This window comes from Cystoisospora suis, assembly GCF_002600585.1.
Source record: "Cystoisospora suis strain Wien I chromosome Unknown contig_269, whole genome shotgun sequence".
NCBI lineage: Eukaryota > Apicomplexa > Conoidasida > Eucoccidiorida > Sarcocystidae > Cystoisospora > Cystoisospora suis.
The window spans coordinates 48,091-64,490 of NW_027153071.1; the positions used below are offsets into that span (position 1 = coordinate 48,091).

General features: G+C 47.7%; 3 protein-coding genes across 3 annotated transcripts; 2 read left to right on the plus strand and 1 right to left on the minus strand.

Moving 5' to 3' along the window:
• The first annotated feature begins 110 nt into the window (after window positions 1–110).
• Window positions 111–2,885, plus strand: CSUI_000683 (uncharacterized protein). Its single transcript, XM_068060914.1, has 3 exons — window positions 111–728; window positions 1,085–1,220; window positions 2,588–2,885. The coding sequence occupies exons 1-3, from the start codon at window positions 674–676 to the stop codon at window positions 2,607–2,609; spliced, it is 213 nt and encodes a 70-aa protein (XP_067927113.1). The 5' UTR covers window positions 111–673; the 3' UTR covers window positions 2,610–2,885.
• Window positions 2,886–3,383: 498 nt separating this feature from the next.
• CSUI_000684 (general transcription factor iie polypeptide 1 gtf2e1) lies at window positions 3,384–12,939 on the plus strand. The gene is made up of 7 exons (XM_068060915.1): window positions 3,384–5,716; window positions 6,656–7,016; window positions 7,788–7,889; window positions 8,393–8,576; window positions 9,284–10,575; window positions 10,941–11,496; window positions 12,742–12,939. The coding sequence occupies exons 1-6, from the start codon at window positions 5,142–5,144 to the stop codon at window positions 10,983–10,985; spliced, it is 2,559 nt and encodes an 852-aa protein (XP_067927114.1). The 5' UTR covers window positions 3,384–5,141; the 3' UTR covers window positions 10,986–11,496; window positions 12,742–12,939.
• Window positions 12,940–14,803: 1,864 nt separating this feature from the next.
• Window positions 14,804–16,399, minus strand: CSUI_000685 (uncharacterized protein). The gene is made up of 2 exons (XM_068060916.1): window positions 16,197–16,399; window positions 14,804–15,174 (listed from the first exon to the last, which is right to left on the minus strand). Exons 1-2 carry the CDS (start codon window positions 16,265–16,267, stop codon window positions 14,865–14,867), a joined length of 381 nt encoding a protein of 126 aa, XP_067927115.1. The 5' UTR covers window positions 16,268–16,399; the 3' UTR covers window positions 14,804–14,864.
• Between the last annotated feature and the right edge of the window lies 1 nt (window position 16,400).

Sequence of the window (16,400 nt, forward strand, 5' to 3'; positions counted from 1 at the left end):
GAAAAGGGAGAGAAAAATTGACCGCTGGGGTGGCTGGGAGGGGGGAAGAACGGGAGGTGAGTTGTGCCGGCTGTATTGAGGTCTTAGCCCTCTAAGGTTCTTTTTTCATCTTTTTCTGTTTTCCTAACTTTTGTCACTCTTCTGTTCTCTTCTCTTTTCAATGGAGTCGAGCACACACACGGAGACTGGTACCGTAACGATGGTGAGTAAAAAAAGAGAAGCGATCATCTTTCTTTTTCTCATTATCCGACATACGAAGGGGAAGAACAAGCAGTTTGACAGTCTTTCTTTCTATTCAAGAGAATCATATGAACTGTGCCGAGGAGATTTTTAGAAGAAAGCTCACTCTGTTACATCCTATCGGCGACTGAATACGCGATGAGTGAAAGCAGAGGGTGAGAGGCCACTTTCGTTCGTATTCGTGGCTTTCTTTTCTTGTTCTTCACCCCTTCGATTCTTGTCTTTTACCTTAAAACAGAAAGAGAAGAAGAAGATAAGAAGGCCTGCCTCTAGGCGGCACCCGGCGAGGTCGGTTTAGATTTTTTCTTCGCCCTTGAAGCGATCAAGGAGGGCTAAGAAATTCTAGCACGGTTCTTTCACGCTTTTCTTGTCGCTGTAGGGAGTCTGCTGCCAGCAAATCCTCAGCTTCTTCTTCACCTTCTTCCAAGCGGAGATGAGAGAGAAAGCGTCACAAGATTTTGTCAAGGGCGGGCAACAGAGAGCTAGTCGTAAGCGGAAGAGAGAATCGACCGATGTGTTTCTTCCTTTTTGGGGAGGGATGTATAGCTAAGTTCATCTCGCTTCTACTGGTGGTAGACACGTGATTACTTGCTCAGGATAGAGAGAAACCTGTAGGGTGGGAGTGTCCTTCCTTCTCCGATAGAGATGTTTGTTGTTAGTAGCAAGAAATCTGTAGGACGGACATCGTGGTTTTTAAGTGAAGAGTAGTCCGGGAGAAGAGAGGCGAGAGGCATCATCTAGGGTCTTCAACCTCGTATACCGTGGGAACCCTACGAAAACTTCCATCTTTACTGTAGACAAGTCATATCCGTTTGTCCATATGCTTACATGTGTGTACCCGTAGGTGGTTATCCATCGAGTGATATCTATATCTACACGCAATTCCACGAAGACCGGAAATCCAGCTGGTTACCCATTGACTTGCTAGGACCGCATAGTGCCCGGGGAGACAGTGGTTGTTGCGCGGGCAGCAGCGGCGGGTAGGCGCCGGACCTGCGCGCACACAGACTGTGTTGCGCGTAACTCACTCGACCGGCGGGCGAGCCCCCGGCAAGATGAGAAGTTGAGTTTTAGTCTCTACTCGTCGTATTTTTTGATTCCCCTGTTCCACGCAGTGCATTAGTAGTTTTGAAACTATATCAAATGGTATGAAACGCAGTAAGAATAGAGGAGAGCGACACTCCTGTGGTGGCCTGTGATAGCCTGAAGCGAGAGCGGGGCTCCGGCCGTCCCAGCGGAGATATTTTCATGAAGATCACTATTTCCGTGCCGCTAGGTGGTTCTTGTAGGTCTGCTTATTCCACGGGCAGCCGTCGCAGCAGTGCGCGACTAGCCCGGCGAACACTCTCGTGGTGTCGGGCCCGTCGGTTGCGCGGGGAACACACTTACATGCGTACGTGCCGTCACATGTATCATATCCACACCTATACACGTCATATAGAGAGGTGAGGATGTTTGGCTACACTGGGAAGCCCAAAAACAAAGAGGATGTCGGAAGAAAGGAGAGAGAATCAACTCGTGCTGTCTGCGAAAGAAGACAGGAGAGCTCTACTGGATTTGAGCGCGAGATGATGCCGATTCTTTTCGTAGAGCAGAAAAGTGTTCGAAAAATCGTATACGAAGGACTTCATGGTCCGACTAAACATTCAAATCGGGGACGTAGGTAACGTTTAGCAGACCATAACGACAAAGGAAGGAAAGACTCTGCCAGTCAACCCCCTGGTCTTATTAATCCTGGCTCTGATTCTCTCAACACTCGTAGGAAACGCATCTACCTGGGAGAGAAATGAAGAGAGTGAAAGGTTCGGGAGTCAAAGGAGCAAGACAAAAAGCAAGGGATTTATCAGGAAGAGCTGTTTATACCCGGAGAGAGCAACCTTCAAAATCTGCGGGTGCAAACAGAGAAGACTGATGCCATCGTCATCGAGTGACAGCACTCCTGTCAAAAGTTTTTGCTTCCTTCTCTCCTTGCCGTTGCTAAAGCAACCTTTTAGTCAAAATGGGGATACATACCTACATATAGAAACATATATCTACGTGGAGAGGAAAGTTGTACCCATGTGTAAACAGACGTGGCGTCGAGTATGCTGGGGGCGGTCCAAAGCAAGAAAGAACCGCTAAAAAGAAAGTTTCACCAAGGTACAAAAGAGAAAAGGAGCAAGGAGTCGTGCTACCTAGTGAAATCATTCTGAGCAAGCTCTACCCCATCCTTCACGTACGAGAATATACTGGAACGTGGGTTCCATTCGAGTACAGTATCCTTGCTATCTCCTCAACACGTACAGAAAGATGATTCATATCTGCCTTTATGATGGGTCTTCCTGTGTCTGGCGGGGGTATCTACAGCTCTTGTTGTAACGCTGAGGTGAGCCCATCTGCTTGGGTAGGAACTCGTCTATCTCACCGTGGAATTATTTGTATTCTCTCTCATTTACAGAGTTGCTCACGTCAATCGAGGAAAGAAACTACACTCGTGTTTGTGAGAGAATGATGAAGGCACGCATGACGAACGTCCTAAAGTTTCTTAGCAAGATGGGAGCGAACCAAGAACTGCATGTGGAAGAAAAGGCGGCAAAAGCCTTCTGTGAGGAGAGACCTTCGTCCTGACTTTTCTTGTCGACTTCGTTAGTGTCTTTCGCCCTGGTTCATTGTCTGTCTGTACGGCTTGGCTCTGTGTGATGTGTTGGAGAAGCGTATCGTTCATCTTTCGAGAAAAAGAGTTTGAGGTGGAGACCCCCCATCACGATCCAGATGCTGCTACAATGGACACAACCTTGAGGTTCGCAGCTCTTCAATATCGTGTTATCTCCTTATCAGCTATCTGCTTCGGTCTATTCATGGTATGAAGAGGAAGAGATGTTACCAGGGTAGAAGGAAGCAAAATCAAGCTGAATACTGGCAGGATACTAGCTGCATACGGAATCAGCAGAAGAAAAGAAATGAGCACTAGGCAGCAGTGTTGAGAACGTATCCTCAGGCGTACGTACACTTGGTGGACGAGTAACTCACCTCCCTCAGTCAATCTTTCTCTCTGTAGTTTTCTCTCCAGCGTGTCGAGCTGACTACAGGAGCGCCGTCAATCAAAGGACAATCGCTCTGCAGGTCACGAAGGTGAAGACGAGCGACAGTGATGCTCGAAGAAACCACACTGCTCGCTTCTGTCGTCAGTGTTTCTCTGATGAGAGCAGAGGAAAAGTTTCTTCCTTCAGGTCTTTCTAAAGCTACTTACGACGTCGTGATAGAGGTTGCATTCTTCTTTCATCACCTGGTGAACGTCTCCTACCGGTGTCCTGATTGTTGTCGCGCATGCGTGAATGGAAAGTTCGCTGGTCTTCTTCGTTTGTCTCTCGACCCCCCCCTCTTACTTCCTGCTAATGTCCTCCTTTCTGTGCTTTCCGGCGTGTAACTGGTTTGGGAAGAAGAGAGAAAGTTTTTACTGCTTGTCAAAGCACTACACTCTCGTGATGTTTTCTCGTCTTTCTGCCAATGACCGACCGGGGATTCTTCTGCTATTATGGAGAGTGAAGAAGTAACAAAGGACATTTCTTTTCATCTTCTCTGCTTGCTTCCCATTAATGCGAATCAAAGCACCGGATCCTTCGTTCAAAAACAACGAATCCGTGGAATTCCTGCTGATTCTCAGGGGTTGGGACGAGACGAGAAAAGAAGGAACGTGTTATGAGCAAGAAGGCTGGTGTTTTCCATCATAGTTATCTTCTTCTCGTGCTTTTTCTTCGTCTGGATTAGGAAGGAATTGCGATTGTTTTATCTCACTCGTTCTGCGGGTCTCTCTAAGACTACTTCTTTGTACGCATAGAGTATCTTTCTGTTTCTTTCTCTCCAGGTCTAATACATATGTGAAGGTGGAAATAGGCTCCTTCATCATGGTAACTATTCTCAAGTCCAGTTCCGCATTCTCGTCGTTTTCAGCATTCTAATCGTCATCATCAGGATTGTCTCACAACTCCCCACTTCAGAGAAGAAATCTTCTTAGCGTCGTGATCATCCCGGCACCTTTCCTTTCAATGGAATGTGGTAGCCAATAAGACGTCAGATTTCTTTTTGAGCCAGAAAACATCGGTCAATAAAGCACAAATCGGAGGAGGAGGAGTAGGGGAGCCGTATTGTGATGGTGGCCGTCCTTGACGACAGCGGCTACTGCAACTACACTGCGCTTACTACTACCACGCCTGCTCCGTTTCCTTCGAACGGTGTTTTTCTTTTTCTTTTCGGTATCCGATAACAAGCCTTTCTTCTTCTCCTTCATATCTTTTCATATGCACATCAGTCTCCCTTCGTGGATTCTTTATCGCATTCCTTCCTTCTTTATTTCTTTTTTCGGTGACGTCCGTCTCTTCAACTTCCCGGATAGAAGGAATCTGGATATACTTGCAGGTTTCCTTTAGATAGGATCTTCGTGTGTTCTCTTCTTGTTTCGGGTAAAGTCTTAAGAACGGCGTTTCATCTGCAGTGATTGACGAAAAGCATCCGAAGAGAGAGGAAAAAAAAGAAGGGGAGAAAGAAAACGTTCAAGATTCCTATGTGTGCCTATACTTTCTATATATGTGTTTGTTTCCGTGTCTATAGCTGAGAAGGTGTGTGCCTGTTGATGTATCCGGAGTTTTACTATCTTTCTTTCGTCTCTGGCTTTTTCCTTGTTTAAAGCTTTATCTCAACAGATCTTCATCTTTACACGGTACTTGGGTGGAGCTGAATGACGCTTTCCGTAGCCTCTAATCAACACGAGGAGAAATCACTATCCTTTCTCTACATATATACGTACATCTGTGTACAGGTACATCTCCACATGCGTGACTGGTTGATCGACGGGGACTGTGTAGAAGAGAAGAAGCTTCACGTTTCTCTCTATCTCCCTCTGTAGTTATCTTCGGATCCCCGCCATGATTTCGAACGGTCCATTTCTAATATCATCTTCGTCTATGTCATCACCTCCGCCCCCGTCAGCATCTTCATCTCTCTTGACTACTTCTTCTTCTCATGGATCAGCATCTTTTGTCGGTGAAGGAACTGTTTCTTCCTCGGCTCCTTCATTTCATTTGTCCTCTCAAGTATCCACCCCCCCTGCAAAAAAAGGAGACACCATCGATCTTAAAACATCCCAGTCTTCTTCTTCTCTCAAGACGACAGATCCTTCTTCTTCTTCGCCTTTACCCTCTCCCGCGTTAGGAAAGCCTTTTGATCGTAGTCTCTTTCGTTCCTTCCTTTGCGCAGCATCTCGACTCTTCTGCAACGATGACCAGATTGTTATTGTCGATTTTCTTGCTCTTCAAGAAAGAGCATTCACAGAAAAGGATTTAATAGAACGTTTAGGATGGCCGGATAAACGTGTCCGAGAAGCATGTGCTGCACTGGTACGAATGATGATCCTCGTCAAAGATCAAGTACATCCAGGAAAAGGAGAGAAGGGGGGGGGAGATCAAGGCGGAGGAGGAGGAGGGAGATCGTCTGAGAATAAGTGAGGACAAAGGAAGAGAAACATCCTATATATGTCTATGGTAACAACTATTCCATGTACGTCTGTCTGTCAAGATGTATGTATACATGTGGACGGCAATCTTCGACACAGCATTCACGTATCGCGCAGTGAAGCGTGAGTATCTATCTCTATATGTCTATTACTATCTTCACTCTTTTGGAAAGATCTCTTCAGTCTATCTGCATCTGTGTATGTTGACTCTAGATTCCAGTTTTTATTTGTTTATGGACTCCTATATTGGCCGACGTGTGTTTTCCGAAAGGACAAGAAGAGAGATTATAGAGTGAAGGACCGGAAAGGCCAACAGACAGGGTTTCTGGTGATCAGAAACAAGAGAGCTTCGTGTGGTCATCGGGAGCATCATCGTTACGTATTGGGGTCCTCTACACTTCATCTCTCGAGATCTCCATGCTGTGATCGTCTGTTGTTGTCGTGACTGTCCCCAGCTAGCTGTCAGTCATGCGAAGGGCGAGCTTCCGCGTATCTACTAAGCAAAGCTTCGTGCATGCACAAGGGTCTCCAGTGCGTCCTCAATGATGTATGTCTCTGGATCTAATTGATACCCCGTCTCTTTTTGTCTATGTGACTGTACTTACATGTACCTACCTGTCTATCCGTATCTGTCTCCTATGTATCCTCTCATCTATTATATCCGTATCTGCCTGTGTACTTATGTGCGTATCCGAATATCAGTCCATTATCTATGCCTTTGTATATCAGTACTATCACGTCTCTATACATACACATACAGATATACAGAGAGAGAAAGCTCTTTGTTTTCTCCTCTGCTATCGCACGAACTACTTCACATGACGACAGATTCTTCGACACACGAGATGCTTCCCCCTTAACTTTTCTCAGGTGTCTATACACCCGGTTGTTTTTTTCTCTCGTGTCTCGTTTTTCTCTTTTTTTGAGGAGCGGGAGTACTTCAAACGGAGGGGCGGGCAGCGAGAGTACCAGTTCATCTTCAACAGGAGGCGGAGGAAGTACGTCATCGCAGTATGGTTTTTCTTCATCTTTCTCTCCATCTTTAGCTTCTTCTTCCCAACAGTATTACTTCCGCATCTCGCCTTTCTGTCTTCTTGCCTTCCACTTTCGCCTTCAACGGGTGGAACAGCAAGTAGAAGAGAAGAGGCTTGCAGCAGAGACACGCGATGTCTTCTACTGTCCAATCTGCCGTACTCAGTATGATGCGATGGAAGCCCAGCTGTTGGATATCGATCCTCGCGACGCTCATTTTCTCTGTAAATTTTGTAATGAAAAGCTGGAACACGAGGTCAGTCGTCCTCAAGGAAAGAAAGGTTCTACGTACACATTGTGGAAAGGGGGAAGAGAAGAAGAAAAGCTTAGGGATTGTGTTTATTCTCTTGCCTCCCGTGAATACTGTAGAGTTTGGGTAGGTCTACCTGAGTTTGAAGCGTCTTCGAAAGTATGCGTGTGGAACTATTTGTGTACAGATGTTCCGGATGTAGGGTGCCTATTGACGTATATGTATGTGTGCATTATGCCACTGTACACATTGTACTCCGTGTCTTCACTGGCTACATATATAGTGATTGAGAAAGAGAGAGAAAAAGACCTGTAGAGACAAGTGTATACATTAGGCATGCGCGCCCTGAGCAGCTATATATTTGCGTGTATTTAAAATTGAGGTGGAAGGGAGAGAGGGCAAGCCAGTAGCCGACAAGGAGCAAGAAGGGTAGACGCGGACCGAGGGAGACTGATGATTGCGAGAGATAATTCCAGATCGGTTTCTGAAGTCCAGGGAATCAAAAGACAGAAAGAAAAAAACACCTTCAATGAGTGATGTCTCGTACATACAGGAGAACACCTCCACATCTATCTGTCTGAATCTGTGGCTATTGGATTGTATTTGAACCCGTGTGTCTGCCCGTCGGTATCGATATGTCTCTCTATCGGTTTCTGTATGTTTCCAAACACAAAAATCTTGACCATAGCGCATGACGCCTCCTCCAACCTCTTTCGGCTGTCGTTAAGACATGTACCTGTAGATAGCAAGATGATGATGTTCCCTATTCTCTTTCAGGATAGCAAGACTTTGGTTCAGCATGCTTCTTCACTCCAGCAACGGTGCCAAGCTCAACTGCAGACCATCAGGACTCTTGTCAGGAGAGGCTGGAATATGCAGGTAACTGAATGTTTGGGTCTAGTACAGAGGTATCGGTTTGAGATTCTTTGCCTATATAGAAGTGATAACTTTTTTCTGTCTCTTCGTTTTGACTGAGTCTAGAGAGATGCGAGTATCATCAGGCCGGAGAATAAGAAGAAACGAAAGGAAGAGGAAAAAAAAAGACTTCGGAGACATCCTCAGTATGGGTTACTCGGTCGAAGTAAATGGGAAGATTCTTTGTCAGGAGAAACAGACACTCTTCCTCTGCCGTCAATACATATATGAATAGACGCTCGCCATTTTTATTTGTATGTATGTATGTATATGTATGTGTGTAGGTGTCATTCCCACACGTCTGAGGAGTAGGGGTCCTTAGAGACTGATCTCTAGATATAGATGTAGACAGTTATATACAGGTGTAGATAGGGCTGGCGTCCGTTGTACACTATCTCTATGCAGGAGGATGGTTGTGCGTGTACATATATGGATGAGTGTATGTATGTGTACCGATGGAATTACAGGTGCCTACCTTCCCTGTATGCACTCGGCCAGAGAAGAGCTTACATCGTAAAGGAGGAGAAGGCGGGGGCGACGGCAGTCTTGTAGGAAAGACTCATTCTACGACATCCGCAGGAGGAGGCAGATCCTCGTCGTCTTTTTCTGATTGCGGGAGTCCGGGTAGTGGTATTACGGTTGACGAGGAAGGTAAGGGGGAGGATTTCTTTCGTGATTCCTTTCTTCCTCCTTGTTCCATCTTATTCTATCATCTTAAACAGCTGTAAACAGAAGTCTTCTTCGATGGGTTCACGTGTACGCGGATATATACATACATACATACATAAGTGCGTACATACCTACATACATACATATCTACATCACAATCTGTTTAGCTCTGTCTGCACCAGCCCACCTACGAAGCAGACGTGCGTATGGAGTTCATACAGCTCTGCCTATGTACGCAGCTCAGACTCGGCTTCTTACCCCGTTGTATAGGCACTTCACATTTTTCCTCTCTCTCACTGCACAGAAAACATCAAGCCCTACGACTTTAGATACGAACTGATCAATTGACATCTATGCTTACTGTACGTACATGTTGTTGCTCGTGTATCTATCTATGTTTACCCTGCCTGCTGATAACGAAGTCTTGTGGATTATGATACGCAGAAGGCTCTTTTACGTGCTTACGTGCATGCGGACAGACGGACTTTCATCTGTTCTCCTTGATCATTTTCTTTGCTCGTGTGTTGATACCTAGGGAGTCTCCTGACTGGAGTATTCTCTGGTCAAGTCGGTCTAAACGTCCCCCTGCCGGTGTACACACACCTAAGAACAGCTGAGCTGTACTTTACCTTCATGTGTCGAGAGGAAATGTATCCATTATATTTAGATGTGTTTTTTGTGTACATCAGGAAGCGCAAGATCTCGCATTCGGCTTCAAATGAGTAGCAGCAACAACAAGACAGGAGGTAGTCATAGTGGTAGTAGTAGTACTGGCTCTTTATCTTCCTGGCTCTCTCAATCAAGTCATCTCAATGGTTCGAGTTTAGCTACAGCAGTCAAGAGAACAAGTCGATATTCTTCTTCTGGGCACTCCGATTTGAAGAGACACCTAAGCGCAGGGGGTAGCACTGAAGGCGAAAAGCTGTCAGGTCTGTCCTCCGGCAGTAGCGACTGCAGTGGAGCAGGATCGAATGTGACGAGTAGCATATTAGGGGGGGGAGGGAGACATAGTAGTCGAGGTAGTAGTCTTGTATCTTCTCCAGCTGGACAACAGCCAATCAAATCTAGGATCTCTTCAAAACAAGGTGGGAAAGAAGCTCTTTCTTCTGATCGATCAAGCGATATTATGTCGTCAACTACCACACCGACAGGAGGAGTAGCCGGAGGAGGTAGAAATCAGATTCGTTTTTCCATGAAGTCTAGTGCAGGTAGCAGTAGTGCAGGAGGAGGATCGAAGTCTTCGTCTTCCTCGACTGTCTCAACGAGTAAAAAAGGATCTTCGTTATCATCTAAGCATCGGACTGGGAAGGGTTTCAAGCAACATACCTCAGGGAAGCAAGATCTCTTAGAGAAGGCCCGAGTGAGGACCGCGGGGCGAGGAGAACAGGAAGAAAGAGAAGAGAGGGGAGATGGTTGCCGGGGTAGTCAAGTGAAGACAGGTGGGTCAGGGCGGGGAGGAGAAGGACAAGGAGAAGGACGTGATAAGAGCAGAGACACCTCAGCAGGTGTCAATACACCGGAGACCACAACACCTGTCCGTAATCACATTCAGAATACAAGGAGTGCGAATGATGGAGGCGAGAGTAAGAGTAGCGCGAGTAGTCGTTTTACAGCTGGATATTCTATGTCGGGAGATGTGAATGATGATGTTACGCAACAAGATCCAGTGACATATCGAAGTGCGTCATCGATCATGATGGAAGGACAGTCAGCTCAGCAAGCGTATGGAATAGATGAAGGAAGAAGAATAGAAGGCGAAGGAGAGGAGATTTTTACTGGGGGAGGAGGAGGAGAAGAAGATATGTTTTCCGGGCAAGCTGAAGGAGGTGAAAATGAAGAAAGAGAGGGAGAGAGAACGAACAGTACGGGAAATCCAGCACGTGAATCTCCTCCTCTTTTCTACGTGAAGAATCTAGGACGTGAAATGACCCTGGAGGAAGCATCTAACTACCAGCTTGATATGACGGCTGAGGAACACCAGGTAAAAAGAAGAAGGGGAACCGAATGAAGAGCAAGTGAATGTAAGAGAGAGACCCGGCTCATGTGGGAGACTAGGGGACAGGAAGAAGGGGGAGAGGAGAGGAGACGGAGTTGAGTTGGCCGTTCGTAGCTCTTACTTCTCTTCGCTTTTTGAGTTCATTCATCGTTCCTCACTCTTGGAAAGAAAACAAAATCTGGTTACTGCACGCGTTTACGAAGACGACCTGATAGATAGATAGGTGGATAGATTGATAGGTAGGTAGATACATAGGTAGATACGTAGATAGATAGATTAAAGACAGATAGATAAAGGATAGAGAGATATCGTGTTTTTCTTTGTCTTTTCTCTTGTGCTTTTGTCCTCAGAAATTTCTGGAGCTTCAGGCTTTATATCTCGACGATATTTTTTGATGTGGAGGGAGCAGTGGGTTCAGCCACCGCTTCGATTGTCCGTTCTATCTCATACTCTCCCTTTCTTTTTTCCTCTTGGATTTTGTCATAGCCATTGTTCTCTTCCTTGCTTTATTTCTCAGAAGTCTGTAGTTTTTTTCGTAGTTTGTAAATCTCTTTAGCCCATGCATGCGTCTAAGGAAAAGGGATGAAAAAAGAAGCTGATCAGACATCTGAGAAATCGGACTGTCGACGGATCATTCTTTCTTAAAGGGCTTGAAGAGGTCTCGATTTTCATTTATTTCGACGCTGACTAAAGTGGCACTTTTGCTGTCCTTTTCTCATCTTTGCCTTTTCGCCTCTCTCTAGTTTGAGTTCGCTTCATTCTGCTTCTTCCCGCTAATTCAGTTGAGGGCTAGGCATTCAACTGTCCTCTTCAAGGAGTCTAAGTTCATCATACTACCGCTGACCGCCGGGGTACATTCGCATGTGGGAATCTGTGTTTTGCCGTGTGTGTTCTCCGCGTGAGGCGGTGAGGTTGAAGGAAGAAAGAGGCTGCACGAACAAAAAGTCTAAAGAGTAGACGTTTTACACCATAAGAGATTCAGGGTAGTATCAGATTTCAGATAGATAGGACAGGCTCACTCACTGTCAGTTAGAAAGAATGAGTAAGTAGTACTCACTCAGCACTCAATAATTAGTAACGATAACAATAGGCTTCCTCTTCATCGGAGTAATCATGATAATACCAATAAATTTTCGCGATGATCCGTCAGCTCAAGAATACTATGCAGTAGTCGTAGTGGTCAAACAGAGTGATAGCAGTGAGCTGACGTGGTGACGCCCCTAGTAACAATGACGAATGAATTCGAGGAATACATTCAGAAAGAAAGAAAAAACATTCATGAGACTTGAGGGGAGAGGTCTTTTTCTTCGCTACAACCACGGGTGCTACCACCGATCGTTTCAGCTTCCTGGAAGCGGTGGAGACGGCGTTGGAGAGACCTATTCTGTGTATGCATCCCTCTTTATGTCGATTTTCTGTACCCAGGTGTTTGAGAATTATAGTCGACACGTCTTCGTGTGCGTTACTGTATATAATAGACTCGAGCATGTGCCTACAGTAGGTGAAGAGAGAAGTAAGAGAATGATTCAACCTTCCGGTGAATTTTTCCGTGCCGGCGAGTGGTGCTGGCTGTAGTGACGACTGTCTCGAATAACACGGACCAAATTCAGTAGGGGGTAATTCTTAGGCTTTGCCGTCAAGAAAACGGAATTAGCGTCGCAGGGACGCGGAGTGATTGAGCGATTCAGTAAACAATCACGAGATGGGGGATCGAGAGAACAGTAAGGCGGTCTTTGACTTTGCCGCTGTTTTGAGCAGGAACCAGGCGACCGGGCTACACTTGGGCACAGCCAGTCAGGGTTACGTGCCATATATTCGATATGGCTTCTGCACCCGGTGGCGAGCCGCCCAGGGCAGGAAGCTAGACAGAAAGAGAAGTTGTCTGCAACTAATTAACGCCCCAAAGAAAGACGGGTAGAAAAACCGTAGCGACGGTGACGCACTCTAAGCTGGGATCACGAGGACGGGCAGATGAAGTATCCTCTCGGGGCCCAAGCAAACTTGGTCTTATCACCTATGACTTTTAGGCCAGCTTTTCATATGATGTTGAATTTGTTGCTTGTATAGCCTGGCTCTCCTTGTTCGTGCCCCATCAAAGTTGATACACTGTTTAGTGTGGGTACCGGGGCTCCTGCTTCGGGCTTGCTGCAGATGCAAAACGGCAGTTTCGTCGGCAACAACAGGGAAGAGACGAGCGGCAGAAGGCCTAGAGTCCGAGAACCAAATTGAGGAAACTAGCCAAGTTTCGAGGAGAAAGGAGTCAAACGAGAACAAGAATTCCAACCCGAGCCACAGAGCCTGCAGGATAATAACATCCAAGAACAACGAGCTAACCAAGGAAGTGGGGAGAATTCAGGACGGTTTAGCTTCTCGTAATGGAAAGTGGGGCGTCTGATGGCCGGCCAAGCAGGATCCTCGTACAGCTTGTCTTCTCCAGCTTGGAGAAAGCAGCCGAACAGCAGTCTTGGCTGCACGTCTTACAAGCTGGAACGCTGATCCTTTTGATATTTTGGTGCCGCGGTATGTCTGGCCTTTATTTGTAGAGCTAGTAAGAACATCCAGCACGTCTCAGAGTTAGTAACGTATGGGTGCTTGGCAGAGAAATTCAACTAGGTCTCCGGTCCCCTAAGGCGGCAGCAACAGTAGAGGGGCCCCGGCGTGGCAGCGGCTGGCAGCATGCCTGGCGATGGGTAAGATTGTACAAAAGACGGGGAGTGCAATCTTCAAGACGGAGTTCCGAAGAAATAATGGCACTAGCCTGGCTGATGATGTGTCTTTTTTAGACCGTTCTGACTGAATCCACTGTGCTCGTGCCGTTGTCTGGACTCGTCTGTCGTGTCAACATGTTCTCTTTTTCTTCCGGTTGGGCTGACTCCTCCACTTTGTGAACACCCTGGTTTGTAATCTCAATCCTTTTAAAGAGCACGAATCATCCTCACTTCATGCCAAGACGCTGCCAGTTGTCTGACGACCCCTATCACCTTTTCCGACTGGCGAATGAGATCCGCGGACTCCACGGTAGATATTCTGTAAGAAGTTAGTCGATGACGAGGCCAGTTTCTTTTTGCTCTCTGAGCCACGGTCTCAACGGGCTTATTCTTCGGACCGACAAAACGTCAATCTGTGAGCTATTCGTACTTTCGGGTGGCCGCTTTGCTAAATTTACGAACATCATACACCTCTTCTGCTGCGTAACCTGGGTTTAAGAGGTTGAAGTCTGAAAAAACCCAGGTATGAATAGGCCGGGCACGGATCCGCGCGGACTTCCCGGTGTGTGGTGCCCGCCACGACTGCAGGCACCCTACGTTTACACCCGGCGAGGTGTACAAATGAAGCGATATCGCAGCACTCTTGCTTGGTACTCTCGCAGGTCTTGCTCACCTGTACACACCTAGATCACATTATCTTGTTTCAGGAAGAACACACAGAACGCGAAAAAAACTCAATCAAGCTTTTCCAGCGCCGCGTTGGACCTCCTGCCGTCAGACTCCTCCGGCCGGCTAGCCGTATACATGCATTTTCCCTCTACACGACTGTGTCCCAATTATACGTGTATACTCTATCACCCGTACGTATATGTGTACATTGCGGTGCGCTGCCCTCCAGTCTCCCTGCATAGCAAGCTCCGGGCGACATACCGTCAGGAAAGCTGCGGGGACAGAACAATAGGGCAAGCGGAGGTATCTCTTTCCTGACAGAAAGCCCAAAGCAAAAATCCTTTTGTGCGCAACCCTGTTCAACTATACAAGGCGTACGCTATCGTGCTGTCTGCCCTTCATGCCGCCCGCCGGTCGTGTCGCTCGCTCTCCCGACTGTCCGGCAGACATAGAGATGTGTCCTGCTCGTATCAGCCACAACACCACTCCAGCCTGACAACTTCTGTCCTCTGCGCAGCAAACCGTGACAGCGCCTGAACTTAGTGCCGAGCAGCTCCGAGCCGCCCTAGTGAATCTCGTAGAAGCTGCGGCCTTAGGCTACACTCTCGCATAAGGACTAGAGCAAGGAAGTCCGCAGTGCGCCTCCCGCAGCTTCACCTCGGCACACTTGGGGGACGCAAAACCTATACGGTGACTCAGATGGCACGTCCCGCATGAGTAGTCCGTCCGAGTACGACGCCCAACTGTTGGTTCGCAGAACTCCCTACACTAGGGAAAAGAACGATTCACGATGGCACGTCCCGCATGAGTAGTCCGGCCGAGTACGACGCCCAACTGTTGGTTCGCAGAACACCTTACTAGGGAAAAGAACGATTTACGAAAAAAAGACACTGTCACTCAGAATACGGTACAGCCAACCACACGAGCGACAGCCAGCCCTGGTGTCAGTGATACCACCAAACACGAATACGAAAAAGTCCCGGGTAGTTGTCTTTCAACCTTTGCTGGTCCACTTGTCGCAGTCGCGCACGCTAACGGAGGTTGGTGCAGCATCGTTCGGACGCCTCGAGTGGTCGGAACGGCAGGCTTCCATGTGAGTGCGCGGTAGTCAAGAAGAAAATGCTGGCAGACACGAAGTGACGCGCTCTTGATAGAAGAGCGGCACCGAGAACAATCAGCTGACGACAGAAGGGGGCAGACAAAGGTCCTGAAACAGATGAGAAAACAAGGGGAACTCGGGAAGGGTCTGTTAAAGCAGCAAAAGAGAAGATCAGTCAGGCGGGAGACACACACTCGGTTACAACACTGCACAGCCACAGGCGAGACGAACCACCAGAGCAGGCTGCAGGAGAGGGCACGACGAATTCCTGGGAACTCGAGATAGAAAATGTGTAACTGGTGTGCGAGCATCCGACGTGATCACGCTCACCACGTGTCCCACTACGTCTCCAAGCATAAATTACCCGTGATTGCGGCCACCGGTACCTGCGGCTTAAATGAGTGTTCGCTACGGTGACTCCACCGGAGGCTCCCCACTTTCTGTTTTCTGCTGCCTCGCACGACTTCGAATGTGGTTTCGCTTCTACTCTACTCTCCGATGAGAGTCTGGACACCGACATCAACAGGTACGTCTCCACCACAAGCTACAGACAGCACTTCGGTTCCCAGTGAAGTTGACCGACACGTGTGTGGGGGCCTACCATCAGTGGTACTTCGTTATCCAGCGAGTATACCATGCTGAGCAAAGTGACGTGTGCATGCCGCCGTCGCACAGAACGTGGCGGGCTTCTGTTAGTACGCCCCTGCTAGACACCGCATCCTACGGGACAGGTTTGGAAAACTGATGCAATACATTCCCGGATCAGATTACCACGGGATAAGGACCATAGAGAGTCCGGCGTTACCTATACAACATTGACTGCCACTCGGTAAACCCTAGGTACATTTGCTTACATCAGCATGAGTACAGCTGAACTTGAGGACGGAACCGTGTTTTTCCCGGGCAACAGTGGCAAACTCGGCAGCCTCTACCCAGTTTTGAGAACGGCAGTCGGGGCCCCACCGAGAAGAGCTTACACGAATACGTGTCACGACGTGGTAAATGGATGACTGAGGGTCGTTCCCTGATCTCTCCTCGAGGCAACACTAGTGCACATCTTCTACACGCGGCATGGGACAGATCAGTATTCCGGGTGTCGAGGAACATTCCTTTCTTGTATCCGAACCCACCGTCTGCTCAGGAGGCTACTGATTCTCCACGCTTGCTCCTGCATTCGACTGCGCGTCCGCCTCCTCCGCATCAGGGATATTGCCACCTTGTTCGCACGACAGCTTCGCCCCTGCGATAGTGCCCTCGGCCGCCTCCTTGAACTTGCTGAAGCCGTCACCTTTCAGGTAACACTTGTTCTCGTCGGCGTGCCAAACGAAAACCCT